Below are 16869 nucleotides of genomic sequence, written 5' to 3'. Positions count from 1 at the left end.
CAATTATCCAGCTCTCCAGAAATGGAGATCAATGGTAGAAAAAAAGAGCAGATTAAATGACCGAAAATCCAAAGTTCCTGCTGTGATGTTGGAAGAATAGTTTAGCTAGACTTCCAGTGACCCACAGCCAGACACCAGTCTCCTTCATGGGAAGATGCAGATGTGACCAGACAGCTAAGACCTGATTTTCTCTTTTCACTAGTATGTCTTCGGTACAGATCCTGCTGTGAGCCAAGTGTAAACACAATATCTAGTGTGGAATTCTCTAAATCAAATGCAAAAATCGTCCTTTGAACAGGAACAAAATAATGCACTAGAGAAAAATCAATTAATTATGAAAATTACCTCAAACATTTTGATCAATGGTTCATAGAAAGTTAGTTTTTCACTTTCTAATGACAATGAGGAGTAGAAAAGATTCACATTTAATTCCAGATGTGTGTTAAGTGAAACAAATGTCCGTTGGTGGGGGCTGTTAGGACAGATAATGAGGAGATGATGATCCTGGTCAACCAGCATTTGGAAAATCTAGGCACAAAACTATTATATGGACAGAGATGCCATGAAGAAATGATTAAATTTTATTTTACTTTAATTTTAAATAATGGTACATTTATTTGTAAGCTTATTTAGGAAGTGATTTTGCAATGCAGAGTCAACAATAAATGATTATTTCTGAAAAACCTCTTCCTTGACAACAGAGCCAATTTTCTTACCCCAACTAAAATAGGGTGAATTTGGTAAAACACATGAGGCCATTCAGCCCAATATGCCTATCTCGGTTCATGCCAAAGATGTCCATTCTGATGTCACATCCTATTCCATTCCCTTTAGCAATTTCCTTCCAGTGTTTCCCTTTTAACTGTCACTTTATAATTGGTATTGCATTCCAGTCTAATAATCCATTGCAAAAATGCTTTAGAACCCTTTCCAATATTGATTCCCCAGCCAGTTACCTTCCCTTATTTACTCCCTCGAATTAGTTCATAAATTTAAAAAAGTCTGTTATGTTCCTTTTATCTTTCTCGGCCTTATTTCTCTCTGATGAAGTTACCAAGTGAATCTATATTGCACTCTTTGCACAGCTCCTAAAAGTCTTTGTAAAGGGGTGCACAAAATTGTACATTACAACTGCAATCTAACTAAAGGTTTGTACAGATTCAGGACTATATCCTTGGATTTGTATGCAGTACAGCTATTCACAAAATCCAAAATCTTTCACACTCATCTTAAACGTACACCAATTCTTCATTTAAAGATTTGTTTTTCTATTCAGTTGAGCACCATGTCACATGAAGGAATATTTGCATTTTTGTTCTTTCTCCCCCCTGCCCTCCCCACCACACCACTCCATATTTATTCATTAGGAAGTTAATTTTTCAAATGCTCCCCTAATTTGCTTTGTATGTTACAACAGTGATTACATTTCTAAAGCACTGGCAGCAAGTGTGTTTTGGGATATCGTGAGGATATGGGAAGCACCATGTTAGTTTTTATTCATTCCAATAGTAGCCTCCTACCTTACAATCTCTTCTACAACTTTTTATGCTTCTAATTCCAAATTATTGGTGAAGCTCAATATATCCATGGTCAAATATTTTATGTACATGGGTGAGGTCCCAACATAAATCACCGAGGAATTGGGCGAAATCTAGAAAGATTACTTTACTCTGCTTTTTAACCCTATATATGCTGAGGCTTTACCCCTACTATCGCAGATCTTAAAAACTTTGTACTAAGATTCTAATGTGACACTTCATTAAAAATGGATTTAAGCTAAAACGTACAACCTTTTCTGCATTCTTTTTGCCTTTGTGCTTGGTAATTTTCTGAAAGAATTTGATTAAGACATGATGGTCTGTTGAGTGTTTCAGATTATTTTGTCATTTCCGTTACAACCACTGGCAGTTTTCTTCCTAATGACAGGAGGTCTATGCTTACATAGCCTACCCCTGGTTCCCTTTCAGAATGGGAATTTTGGCAAAACATCTTGTACCAATGAACTGTGAGAACAAAAAATTATGGTTAGTGCAAAGGCTATTTCATTGAGAAGCACTGATGCCACCAGAAGGACTGAATAGAAATCCATCTCCTCTCCACATGACCCAGGTAAAATAAACTGAAAAATGACTTGCATCTTGTGGTATAACTCATTCATAGTTACAATCTATAGACAGATCAGAAGACATCACATACCAAGTTGCATTCATTTGGGCCACCGTCTTTTCTTTGCTTAATTAGCATTTCAAAATTATATGAACAAAACAAACACAATTAAATCAGAAGTTTAGCACAAAATAAATATGCTCCCTAGTGGTTGAACCCTTACACGTAACATTCAGGGAAAATGTACCAATCTGAAACTTTGTCAATAGCAGAAACAGCACAAGTTTAAACTGGCAAAACATTATGGAAATGTAATGTGGTATGTTTGGCTGTCTCGATAACTCATATGGAAATATTGTCTGAATCAGATATAACTGCTTTTGCAATAAACCTAAACGTGCAGGTTGAGGAGGAGGAAAACTGTTCACCAATTACCAAAGAAAATAGATGAAAGATCATGAAATTAGTTGTCAGAAAATACAATTTTCCCAAATGTCAAATTTTACTTTTCATGCTGTATTGTTACTGCTACTTAGGTGTCAGTTCTGAATGAGAACTTGTACATTGTTGCCGAATGTTCTTTCACAACAGATTATTTCAACAGTGCTTCTGCTTGGATCTGTGCACTTCATAACCACACAATCCAAATTTAACTTTGATCAACAGAAAATTTATATGATCTCTCCAACACAACATGACTTAACTTAAAAATCACTGGCCAGAATGACAAAATAAAGGCTCAACATGATGACAGGTGAATTTAACAAACATTTTCTGCATGTGACTGGAATGCTGGTTCATGAAAATGCTAGTCAGCTAGCATTAACATTCAAATACAATGTAGTTCTTAATCTGAGTGTGATCTAGGTCATGTCACTAAAAATATTTCAAAGACTTGAGTTGAAAAGTGTTAGTATAATCCTGGAGGGATGCTAGTATTTGGCACTGAGATCCAATGTGGAAGCTATGTGACATTTACTTAATTCGGTGTTCATCTGTTAAACACTTATAATAATTCTCATGAGTGCAAGCACAGGCACAGTTGTCACTACCAAGTGCACTTTGTTTGATCAGTCCATAGTTTACAACTGTTGAATTCAACAGCTGCTATCAAACCTTCAGGGAAATAGATAAGAAATAACTTGGCTACTAACAATTTGGTTGTAAACTCTACGAGTAAAACCATTTTTCTTAAATTATCACAAACAGATAAATGTTTTAAGGGGTACTGCAAAAAGTTGCTATAAATCAGGAAGTGATATGAAAATGCAAACTTCAGGTTAGGACTTACACTGGACCTGTACAAGCAATTCCAGTGTCACAGTAACGGTCTAATGAAGGAATACACTTCCCTGCACTGGTACAGGCATGCTATCTGCACCAACCCTTAACCAATGACTTAAAATGTTCCAACCAGTTACTGTGTAGTTATCAATGAAGAAAATTAATGTATAACTTTTTAGTCAATCCCACTCAGCCATCTATAGATGGCGTAATTTTAGATTGTATTGTGGTTGAAACTGTGCCATTTGCAGCTGTTGGGTCCACACTCTCAGTTTCTTGAATTTTGAAGTACACCACGTAAAATATTGGGACAATAATACCCACTAAAAGCATGATTACCACAGCATTCCACCACCGAATACCCCAGTCAGCTCCATGATGAATGTCCTTTGGAGAAAATGGGGATGAATTAAATCCATTAGGCTTTTGACAATAAACCACTTCTTCCAAGCGATCTTTACATTGATCTGTAGACTGGATGACTCTTTCGATACCCTTGTCAATTTCTTCAAAATATTCATTCAACTTATTCTCATCTGTTCCTTGGCCTGTTGTAGCACAACCCTCTACAAATGTGGAGGCTCTGTTATTTGTAGAAATAGTCTGCCGCCGTTTTGCCTCTTCATGTGCTTCGGTCAATAAACTGTGCTTTTTCACAGGAATTTTTATTGTTTTTAAGGCAAAGAAGTCTTGCTCTCTAATGAGGTGGTTCACTCTTTTGAGGTCTGCAACCTAAATGCAAGCAGACAATGTTTCTTTTAATCCACTGAAGTGTTTTGGAAACCTAGTTACAATTTCTCAATGTAACATTCATCAATCATTGAAAGTTTTGAAGACAGTTGTTTTTCTAGTTTGAAAGCTTTGCTTAGGAATTTTCAAAAATCTTATTGCCAGATAAATAAGCCTTTCAAAGCAAAGTGTTTTTTTTGCTTTGGAACTTATTTTTAAATCTTATGATTCCCTTTCGTTTAAACAGAATAAGAACCGTCCAGACGAGGCACAATTTCCGTCTGGGCTTTAAGAACGGATTTAATATGTGAATACTTCAATCAGATTTGGTGAACTCAGAATTAGATAAGACAATCAACAAGGTGATGAGTAAACGGGGCTGGGTGCAGAAAAGAACAGGATGCAGAATTATGGATGAATTGGCTTACAATGAGAATGGGAAGCTGACAAGAAAGCAACAGAAAACTCAGATCTAGAGGTGACAAATGCACAGAATAGAGTTTCAACAAACATCTTGGTAATTAATATTGTTTGAAACTCCAACTTAGTTTGCAATCAAGACTGGTGGATCCCTAAGACATATGCAAGTCTTTACACTTGACAGCCAATGATTAAAGCACAGGTGAAAGAAAAAGTCTTTTTAAAATAGCAATCAAATTTTGATTAATCTAACATTGCGCCAGCTAACCTGGAAGGTGCGATGCAGGCCTGGTTCTAGGTTGAATACTGTGCTTGCAGGAGGAATCATATTGAAAAAAAAGCTTCTCATAGTTAAACATTAAAAAGCACACTGGCAATTAAATGCCATGTGTAAATAAAATCCACACTTAAAATTGAGCTTAGAATTAGGATTCTCATGATCAAAGTCTAATTTTGGCAGAATCTACCAAGATATAATATGCAACGATAGTAGAAACTGCCGATGCTGGAGAGACGTCAGCTTTCCTGCTCCTCTGATGTTGCTTGGCCTGCTGTGTTCATCCAGCTCCACACCGTGTTATAATATACAATATCTTGTTTTTTGTTAAAATACTCTCTCATTTCAAAGTGTTAAGAGAATTTTGCAAAATCTAAAAGGATTCTCCTCTAGATGCTCATATTATAAGAAAAGGTTACAGCTTCATCTTTTGAAGATGACAGTAAGTCTAAGTGATCTAGGTGCAATGGTCTGAAATATAGTATGTTAGCTTAGTAGGGATGAGAAATCCTGCAAGCTTTCTAATAACTGTACAAGTAATCCATTTACTTTTAGTATTCAGAGTGCAGCCCACAGCAGGACCTCCCATCCAAAATGAAGGGGGTTTCCATAAGACAATTAAGCTTTGATAAAACTTTAGACTAAACATGCTTAAACTATTAAATAGGAGAAAACAACTCGCATTTATATAACACGATTTCAGGATGTACAAAACCATTTGAACCAATTAAATACTTTGTAGTTATGGCCGTAACAGAGTCAATGAACATTTCCGGGGAGTCCTACCAGAGGGATATTAAAATTATACATTGTGATATCTGTTAAGTTTAAATTATACTTTATGTTAAGGTGGGGAGGATATGATTATTAGTTTAATTTTATACAGATTTTTGGGCTTAGTACAGTGTCTGAGGTATGTCTAATTTACGGCATCCCAAACTTGTCTTCAAGAGCTGGGGAGGTAAACAGTTCTGTGAACTAAAAAAAAATTATACTTCTGCCTCGTGACAAGAGCCCAGTGATACTGAGAAATAGAACAGTCCAATAGAAATTTAAGGTGATGGTTTTGATACAATATTTCCAACCTTTTGTCACATTTACCATAACCTTTTTTTGTTCAATAGACTTTTTACACTTTGTTAAAAATACACTGGCAGTCACTTGCCATTGAGTTCAGTAATTGATCTCCAGGATTTAAAAAAGTTAGGACCTAACAAACCAGGTTTCACCCTGAGTTCTGACTTGTCCAACATTACTGTTAACATCTTAGCTGATGTTAAGTTTGAAGAAAATTGTTAAGGAATAATAAGCAATAAATACTTGGGAGTGGTTTTTTCTGACTGGCAGATTAGGACTTCAGTTCATCTTTATAAAATCGCTAGAATGCTGACCCATTTTCCTGGATCAGCATTTATTATTCCTACTCTATGGTCATCAAGATAATTGCTGCTGCCAAGAATGAGTCCACCAGTGACATCAAGGAAACTCTGCAGTATTGTTGCTTTAAAGTCCTTTGTTACAGAAGGAATTGCAGCCCGAAACAAAAACAGAAACAACCAGTGAAACCCAGCAGGTCCAGCAACATCTATGGGAAGAAGGCAGAGTTAACATGGAGTCCGGTGACTCTGCATCAGAACCAGACTCCAGCTTTAGCTTTGCTTTCTTCCTATGGATGTTGTCGGGCCTGCTGGGTTTCACCAGCAGTTTCTGCGTTTGGTTTCAGAACTCCAGCAGCCGCAATTCTTTGTTTCGTTTTAAGGAATTGCAACCAGTCTGGGTAAATGTGAAGTCCTAGGGTTAGATGGCAAAGGTCACTTGATCCAAGAATAAATTATTTCCATTGTGACGGCGACCTGTAAAAAGAAGAACTTGGTTGCGTGTAATCAAATTTAGCAGCCTTGGATGATTTACACTTACCGAGCAGCCATACTGCAATGCAAAAGTATTGAGATTGTCACCATCAACCACCTCTCGAATAAGAAGTACTGTACTGTTGGATTTCTCCTCAGTAACACTGGACCACTGACATTCTCGACCTCTGGGCCGTAGTTCAATGTTACTCTGGTCTTCATCTGATGACTCTTCGGATGTTGCGACTTCACTCCCAAATAGATAAATCTGACCATCTTGTGAAGCATGAACATCTACAGGTGCCTGGAAGGATCTTGTCTGCCCATCTCTCAGTCTCATCATACTACTGTTACCTACAAGAGAAAGAAAGAATTAGGCTTATTCAGCCACATAAATGCTGTAACCCAAAGGTGCAAAGAAGTGAACATACTCAGTTCAGTTCACCACAATACCTATAATGGAACTTTAAGGCAGACACATTCTTTGGTTTTATCTTGTAGATAACACAAATAACTGGATCCAAGACTTGAGGGTTTATCGTGGTTCGGAAATACTGTTTCTAATTTAATTCATTGCAGTACAGGCAAATAAACACAGATCTTTGTGAATGGATATTCCGATAGTGACTGTACAAAGTCTCTTTTGTCACATTTCAAACTTTATTTATAATGAATTATTTTTGGTTATTTATTCAAGAAGCAGCAGGCAAAGTCAACAAAATTGGTTCAGTTGTAATATCTTGATGTCACAGTCAGCCTGGTGATTTTCTAGTACAGCTTTGGCATATATGATGCATGCGTTCAAATAAAAGCAAAATACTACAGATGCTGGAAATCTGAAACAAACAGAATGTTGGAGAAACACAGCAAGTCTGGCTGTGCCTTTGAAGAGAGAAACAGACCTAAAGTTTCAAGTCTAGTATGACTCTTTAGAACTCAGCTGAAGTACTGTGTACAGTTGTGGGCACCACAGTATACAAAAGGCTGTGAATGCACTGGAGAGTGCAGAAGCCATTTACAAGAATGGCTCCAGTGGTGTAGATCAGCAGCCATGAGTATCAATTGAAGAAGCTGGGACTGTTCTCTTTTGACAGAAGGCTGAGAGGAGATGTGCTGGAAGCTTTCTAGGTCACAAGCGGGTTGGATAGAGTGGTTAGGGAGAAATGGTTCCTTCTCGTAAAGAAAACAAGAACAACAATGCATAGATTTGAAGTGACTTGCAAACAGAGCAATGGGAGTAAAAACTACTTTTCATACAGTGATAAGTGAGGGTATGGAATGCACTGTCTGGATGTGTGATAAAGGCAGGTTCAATTGAAACATTCAAGAGGGCATTATGCAACTATGTGGATTGAAGTAATGTGCGACGATATGGGGTAAAAGCAGGAGATTGGACTCTATAATGACACTCATTTGAACAGCTGGTGCTGACATGATGAACCAAATGGCTTCCTTCTGCACTGTAAGGCTTCTGACATTCTGTAAACATATAACTGTTATCCACCGTCTAGTTATATCCTTCCTTGACCCTACTTGATGATAACGGCAATAACTGTACTTAGTTAGACAAATATGGCAGCAACCCTACATACAATAAAGATGAATCACACAGTCCGTTTTTGATGTTATTCATTGAGGGAGAAATTGCTGGGATTTTTTTGCAATTATATAATGGAATCTTTAACATCTACCTGAATCACTGGATCAGATATCTCAGTCTAATGTCTTATTCAGAGCATGTATAAGCATGGATTGGGACTAAGCTATTTCAGAATAGCTTCAAATCAAGCATCCCTTTATTAATATATCTAGTACACAGCATTAGTTTACTCCCAAAGTGCAAATATAAAAGACTATAAAGCCCATGAGAAAGCCCTGGTTAGCCAATAACAATGTAGCTTTTCTTTATTTTCACATCACCAAGGATTCATTAAATGAAGATATTGTCTATTTAAGGATTGCGTGCTTAGTTTAACAGAAGAACAGATTAAAATGCACAAGGAATAATAAAGCTTCATGTAGGATTTGTCAGAAGAGTTGCTATGGACAGCAATAATTAAATTTCTATTTGTGGAATAAAGTTTTCAATCAGCTCATGCAATTTATAAGGGAAAGCGATATTTCCTTACGAGGCAGTCCACCAAACAAGTTCTTGATGCAGCTTTGGAATCTTTTAGCGAAGGGATGGTTTAAATTACTAACTCATTTAGATTGCAATAATAGCAGCTTACATTTATATTATGCCTTCAATACAAATAAGTGTCCCTAAAGCCAAGGAGGATAAAGTACCAAACCAAAGATGCAAGCTTCCCACAGCTCAGACAGGTGGGCTTTAAAAAGAGTAAGAGCAGTGGAAAGTGGTAGATGCCTCTACTAAAGACAACAAATATTTAACAGAATGAAGATATTGGTGAGAACTGGGTCAGTGGTTGATCCTAGAGCAAGTTGGACTTAGGTGATAATGAAGCCGTTGAAGTGACACGAGAATAAGAATTTTAAATCTGAGGCACTAGAAGACAATTTGCCAACAAAGGTTAATGGAAATGGGAATGACAAACAAATGGAACTTCAAAATGAACAGGATAAACGGGGTAATACTAAAGTCTCTGTATACTGATGTAGATATAAAGGACAGCTAAATTAGCTACAAAGAAAACTGACCTGTCAAAAAAGTCAAAGCTCATGTGACCAAGGAAAGACTTCATGACATGAATTGATATCGCTTAAACAATCAAACATCAAAGGATTGCATATGGGTTTATTTTGGCTTTCAGAGATTTGAAATCAGATTCTCAATTATATTTTTATGTGTCAGCACCTCAATATCACAAACTATGGACAGATCACTCAACAATGCTTCATTCAACATCTTGGGGAGAAGTTGACTGTCATTTGTGGTTAATGAAAAACAACACATTAGAACAAATGTTAACCCTCCAAGTTAAATGTTGGTGGGCAAAACAAAAAAAATAGTTCGGAGCAAATTATTAAATTACAATACTGTGCTTTGTAGACCAATGCTAACCAGTAAATGATATTGAACTTCAATTGCTATTTAGGAAATATTCTGACATCCTTAGTTCTGAACAGTTGATGCCACAACTGCAGCATTGACGTGCATAGAAGTCAGCGGATGGGAACGGGGGAAGAATTCATCAGGCAACAGTGAACTGTGTTAAAGCCCTCACTTCAAACAATGTCCAAAGTTACTGAATATAAAAATTTTGCAGACAGCAAGTACACATTTCAGAAAAACTTGGAGGGAGGGTAATAAATTATTTGAAATGTAATCTTCATTTTCTCATTCCTAAAATGCCTGCCAGCAACTAGCTAACAAACATCTCCACCTAAATAAATTACAAAGCTACCTTCTTGAATAAACTCCACCACACCCAGATAGGTAAAACTTTAACATGACACAAACAGCATTCATATCACTGGGTCAGGATCAGAGGTTATGAGTTCAATTCCATTCAGACTGAGCATATAACCTTAGCTGGCATTTCCATGCTACTAAGTCCCTATTTAACTGTTCAGGTATTCAGGAGGGGGGGGGGGGGCGCAGGTGGTGGTAGGAAAGGAAGAGGTGTTAGTATCTCATGGCAATTGAGGTTGTAGACTTACTCGCTGACCTGGTGTGTTTGGTTGCAGACATTTAGTCACCCTGCTAGGTAACATCATGCACCAGAGGGTGACGAAATGTCTGCAACCAAACACACCGGCTCAGCGAGCAAGTCTACAACCTCATCCACAACCCGGAGCTACAAATCTTTTCAAAAATCTCATGGCAATTCTCAAAGAAACACAGGATGTTCTTCCGGTGTCATTGCCAATGTCTCCCTTCAACCACCACCAGATCATTTGTCTGCAAGATGATGCTGTGTACAAAACGTTCACTGCATTTTCCTGGAGTCAGTAAATTCCAGAGCAATCGTACATGATGTGCATGGAGACATACTGGAGGGCCACAATACCCCTCTCTTTCCTCCCCTTTCTTGTTCAAAGATGAGGACTGTATAAAAACTGATTAACTCAACAGGCAAAAACTTGGAATAAATCATGCAACCAGAGTGTGTTAAAGTAACTAACGGTGGAAGAAAGACAAAAAAAAACTTGTGAAATAAACAAGTGTAAGCATTTTGAAAGATTGATTTTTGTCATGAAGCTGAAGTTCGTTGCTCTTCTCACTATCCCAACCTTCTTGTTCATCAATTGCAATGATTTCCCAACTGTGCAAAGGTGGAGACAAGAGGATAGGTGGCCTGCTTGCAGCCAGCTCTGCCGATGAAAAGACCAGAATGTAAAAAGTTGTCAGAAGCAAGTTTCCCTTGGATTTAGTGCCATGACTGCTCGGTGCTTCGCTGCAGCAATTCACTTTTACAATTTATCATCATGGAGTGACACTGTTTACATTTCTTTTTTGTAAAAAGAAAAAGAAACTTTTTGATAGAAAGCTGCAGACTTGTGTGTTAGCGTCTGGTTGTAGATACTTTTTAAGCAAGCTGTTCACAGATTTATTCATACATGTATCTCTGGAGCAGGTGGGACTTGAGCACTAGTCTCCTAGTTCACAAGAGCCCTTAAAAAAAGGGCCACATACGCTGCATGGATTCATTAATACCTCTTGGTTTGGCTGATAGGGAATGCCAGTCCATCCAATTATACAATCACCAAGTGAGGTACTTTACCACAAATACAATAATTTGGGATTATGAAAATATTTCTATTCAATGAGATCCAATCTAGGTCAGTTATACAGTAATACAAACCAGTAAAACGGAGCTAATTTTCTCATCTTGTTTGTTTTGTTCCAAACACAAAATACAACCAGGGCAATTAGGAGTCACTGCTATGAGTAACTCATGCTTGACGATAAAGTTGTTTGATTGGCATACTTCATGACTTAATTTCTTATCTTTGGGGGAAGGCCTATATTAATCAGCAAATGGAAAACTGCATTGCTGATCAGCATTGTCAGACTGTGTTCAGCCCTGCCAAAGAGGGTATTAGCACCTCTTTCTTTGGGACACTGCTACTGCGAGAAAAGTAGTGAATATCAATCCGCAGGTGGGTTTTGCTATCTCCGGAAGCAGTAATGTTGCTCATACTATTTTACCAGCCTGCCAACAGCAGCTGGACAGTTTAGTAAAGCACTGTAAAGAGGGGCAGGGAAATCAGTTGTTGCATTTGGGAATGTGTAGTTGCATAGAACAAAAGGTCACAAAGGCATTGAATTTGTGGTTTCTCATCACTCACACCTAGAAATATAACACTTACATATCAGGAATACGTATCACTCTTCATGCTATAGTCTATTTTCATATTTTAATCATACTGTGTGCTGTGAACACAAACCAAAATTTCTGGAATTCAGTTGTTGTTAATACTTTTGCCTTCGGAAACAACTTTGTCCAGAGTAGCTAAACAGAAAATTGCTGTCTACTCGAGATTAATTGAGATAGCTACACTGAAATTCCAAATTATACAAAAACCTACACCAAAATCACTGTCCATTATGTAAATATTGCATGATATCTATAAAGGGAAAGGAATTGATGGTACAAGAAATGAAAAAATAAAATTCTAGTGTAGACAGGGAGCTTTTGTGCAACGTTACATGCGGTGAACTGAGTCATCCTTATTCCAAACCACAGAGTAAATAAATAGTAAATCAGTAAGTAATGGCAACACAATATACGTGAATAGTCAGCAGTCAGACTGAGTGAGCCCACATTAGTAATTTAATTTTGACAATTTGGACCTATGCATTTGCTTAGTGTGGGACTCATTTAAACATACAGCCGAGTGGAACAAGGTAGACTAGCTCTTCGGATGAATGTAAATGTGGAGAGTGTCATGGATGTTACTTGCAACATAGTGTTTGATTACAATATAGCATGAACTACAAATATTACTACAATCGAGGCAGAAGACACTTTATCCTAAAGTCACCTTGCAATCTTTGTGAACATGGATTGCTTAAGACCAAAATGAATGCAAACAATGATATAGCAGAGGAGGAAATCACTTTGCTTACAATCCATGTGTGGTTCTTTGAGGGTTATCCAATTAATTCCATTTTCCCTATAAATCTGTAATTATTTTTGCTTGAAGTACTTAACCATTTGTCTTTTTAATGTAATTGAATCTCCTTCCAGTCAGTGTGTTTTGGATTACAATAATTTGGTGTGGAAAATGTGTTTCTCTGGTTCTTTTGGCAATTTCCTTAAACCTGTCTTCTGACTGCTGACTATTCTACCACTGGAAGCAATTTTTTACTTACTATATCAAAATGATTTTGAACATCTCTACCAAAACTGCTTTAACCATCATGGCTCAAAAGGTGAATAACCCCAACTTTTCCATCCATTCCATTTAAGAGAAACATTTCATTCCTGGTGCCCTATTAGTCAGATGTTGCTGCACCTTCGCGTGGAATATTACTTCCCAAATTATAAGGCCCAGAACAATACACAATATTGCAGTTGAGGCCAATCCAGGGTTTTGTGAAGGACGAGCCTTATCTCCTTACTTTTGTGCTCTTGGCCTCAATTAACAAAGCAGAGGATCGCACAAGCTTTTTCCAAACTATCTTTTCAGCAACCAAGTGGAGTACCAACTTTTAAAAAAAACAAACAAACATTCAAGGGATATGGATATTAACGGTTGGTCCAGCATTTACTAGTGGTGTTGAGCTACTTTCTTGAACCACTGCAGTCCACTTAGTTTAGGAAGATGGAGTTCTATGATTCTGGCCATGAAGGAATGGTCCCATATTGATGGCAAAAGGTTGAGAGGAACTTGTAGGTGGTGGTGTTCCCGTGCATGTGCTGCTCTCGACTTCTAGATGGTAGTGGTTGTGGGTTTGGTTGGTGCAGTCATAGTAGCCACGGTGAATTTCAACAGGGCATATGATGCACACTGTTCCATACAATATTCTAAGACACGCTGACTGTACCTTTTAGACAGTGGGCAAACTTTGGAGAGTCAAGGGGCAGTAGTTCTCTTGTTGGAGATGGTCACTGCCTGGCACTTGTCTGGACTGTATGTTACTTGCCATTTGTTAGTCCAAGCCTAGATACGGTCCATATCTTGCTGGATTTGGGTGCAGACTGCTTCAATATATGAGAAGTCACAAGTTATACTGAACATTGTGCAATAATCAGCGACCATTCCCCTCTTCTGACCTTCTTTCCTGATACAGGAAAGGCACTAAACGAAGCTGCTATAGATAGTTAGGACGTGGATACTATCCTGAGGAATACTTCCAGAGATGTCCTGGAGTGGAGATGACTGACTTCCCAACATCACATTCATTGTGTTAAGTATGACAGCAACCTGAGGGGAGGTTTTCCCCAACAATTTCCACTGACTTTAGGTTTGCTAGTGCTCCTCAAAGCCATACCTAGCCAAATACAGCCTGGATATAAAGAGGAGTCACTCAACTCCCCTATAGTGTTCAGCTCTTTGGTCTGTATTTGAAGCAAAGCTATAACAAGGTCAAAACTTGAGTGACCTTGGTGGAATTCAAATTAACCACCAGCAGCAGGTTGCTGCAATTCAAGTGTGGCTTGATGGCATTGTTGATGACCCTTTCCATGATTTTACTGATGATTGAGAGCAGACTGATGCGAGTTAATTAGCTGGCTTGGAATTGTGCTGCTTTTTTACATACAAGACATACCTGGGCAATTTTCCACATTGCTGAGTAGATGCCAGTGTTGTAAATGTACTGGGGTACGTCAGATTCCGAAGTACATTTTCAGTACTATTGTTGGAATATTGTCAGGGCCCGTAGCCTTTGTAACATCCAGTGTCTTCAGCCATGTCTTGTTATCACATGGAGCCGCCTCCTCCTCCAGCGAGCTGCTTAATTGCCAAACACCATTCACAACCAAATGTGGCAAGACTGAGTTTAGATCTGATCTGTTTTGGAATCACTTAGCCCTGTTTATCACTTGCAGATTTGCATGAAAGTAGTCCCATGTTGTAGCTTCTCTAAGTTGACATCTCATTTTCAGGTATGCCTGGTGCTGTACCTGGCATGCCCTTCTCTACTCTTCATTGAACCAGGACTATTGCCAAGGCTTATTGATAATGATACAGTGGAGCTTATGCCACATCATGAGGTTGCAGATTGTACTGAAAGTCTAGTTTTGGGGCTGCTGATGGCCCACACAACCTCATGCATGCCTAATCTGCTATCTATTTCAAACCGATCCCATTTAGCATGCTGGTTATGTGACACACCTCATCTCTAGAAGAACTGTGAAGTGGTCATTCCTACCAATACTAGCACAGAATAACACATTTGTGACAGGCAGACTGGCGTGGGTGAATTCAACTATTTTTTTTCTCTTGTTGATTCAATCGGCACCTACTGAATTCCCAGTGTAGCAGCAACGTCTTCCAGGGCTCAACCAGCTTGGGCAGTAGCGATGCTGCCTAGCCACACTTGGTAATGGACACTGAAGTTCTTCACCCAGAGTACATTCAGGCCCCTTACCATCCAGTGCTTCCACTTGTCAATATCTGACAGGATTCCATGGGCTTTCATGGAGTTTGGAGCCAATGTTGAGAACTCCTTGGAGAAATCACTCCATATTGTATTCCATTGTGCTGCCACCTCTGTTGGCTGTGTATTCCAGTTTGGATAGGACACACCTGGGGCTGGTGTTGTTGTTGTCTGGCACATGGCTGGTGAGGTATAATTCAGTGAATATGACCACGTCAGACTGTTCCTTGACTAACCTACAAAACAGCTTTCCCACTCACAACAGTAGCCCCCATATGTTATTAAAGAGGACTTTGCAAGGTTGACAAGACTGATTGGATGTTGTCAGGTGGATTCATTGCTTGTTTGAGTTTTTTTTTAAGCAGCCTAATACAACTATGTGTCTTGATAGGCCATTTCAGAATCAACCATATTGCTGTGGGTCAGGAGTTACACGGAGGCCAGATCAAGTAAGGACCACAACCTTCCTTCACTATAGACATTGTAGAACCCATTAGTGGATTCGACAACAACCAATAATTGTTTCACTGTCATCATTAGATTTTTAATTTTAGATTTCAAACAATAAATAGATTACACTATCTGCTGTTGCATGGATTCAACTGGGTCTCCTGAGCATTACCTGGATCTCTGGATTTCTAGTCCAGCAACCTGTCACCTTCAAAAGATATATGTAACAGAATTAAGCTTAATTTCAATGGCATCATGGCAGATACGCTGAAGAAAGTAGTAATATTTTATGTACAGTAGGAGGCAAGTACTTTATTAATAGCCTCAAACTAAAGTTATAAAACATCATTAATACACTATTTGTAATAGGTGATGAGATTATGTAAACAACTTCCACCTTTTAATCTTTAGGACTTGATACATTCCATAACAACATCAAGAGGTTGTCCTGAATTTATCAATCTCGCTTGCTAAATGGGATTGTTCAAAAAGAAATCTAAAATCAAACAGTCCTAGAGTTCTGCATAAAATAGGCAATTAGAGCTTGACTGTCAAATTCCTACATTTTTATTAGAAGAATGTTTCACCACCAGTAGTAAATAACCACAAAGCTAACTTGATACAATATCATGAACCATACTTTGAGCTGTGAAGTTATGCAAACATTGAATGCACGCCTACCAAAGTTAAAAAGAGCTCACGTTAACAAGGTCACACAAATAAGAAACCACAAAACCAGTGCATTTATATCGCAATATACATGCATGTATTTACATACGACAGCTGGGAGAGAGACTATCACAGCCTTAAGTTACTTAGACGAAAAGTAATTGACTCATCAAAACCAGAGTTTGACCTGCCACAGGGTATAGCAAAGGGTTAGCATTCTTGTACATTTAGATAAAGAGTAGCAAGAAAAATAAAACAAAGGCAGGTGAAAGGAGTTCAGACAAAAATAGAAATTGCTGGAAAAGCTCAGCAGGTCTGGCAGCATCTGTGGAGATAAATCAGAGTTGACATTTTGGGTCAAGTGACTCTTAGTCAGAACTGATGGTAGCTAGGAAAATGTCGGTTTATTAGGGAGTTGAGTTACAATTTAGCCATTATTCAACTGAAAGAAAGGTCAGGACAGAAGAGCAGAATGGCCTACATCTGCATTCCTAGATAATGCAGGCCTTGCAGCAGTTTGGACATGTGTACTGACCAGGAGATCTTATAATAGTATTTTGCCCTTTTAA

At 38.2% G+C, this 16869-nt stretch overlaps 1 protein-coding gene across 1 annotated transcript in view; it reads right to left on the bottom strand.

Annotated features, from left to right (window-relative positions):
- Window positions 1-561: 561 nt before the first annotated feature.
- lysmd4 (LysM, putative peptidoglycan-binding, domain containing 4) overlaps window positions 562-16869 on the bottom strand; it is a 19717-nt gene continuing 3409 nt past the window's right edge. Inside the window, exons 2-3 of the mRNA XM_020509589.2 lie at window positions 6734-7020; window positions 562-4122 (exon numbers count right to left, since the gene is read on the bottom strand). Of these exons, the coding sequence (XP_020365178.1) occupies window positions 3580-4122; window positions 6734-7009 (819 nt within the window). The 5' untranslated portion in view covers window positions 7010-7020 and the 3' untranslated portion in view covers window positions 562-3579. The remainder of the gene's footprint in view (window positions 4123-6733; window positions 7021-16869) is intronic.

This window comes from Rhincodon typus, chromosome 33 (assembly GCF_021869965.1).
Source record: "Rhincodon typus isolate 14 chromosome 33, sRhiTyp1.1, whole genome shotgun sequence".
Lineage (NCBI taxonomy): Eukaryota > Metazoa > Chordata > Chondrichthyes > Orectolobiformes > Rhincodontidae > Rhincodon > Rhincodon typus.
The sequence above is the reverse complement of the archived record's forward strand: the minus strand, read 5'-3'. Positions and strand labels throughout refer to the sequence as shown.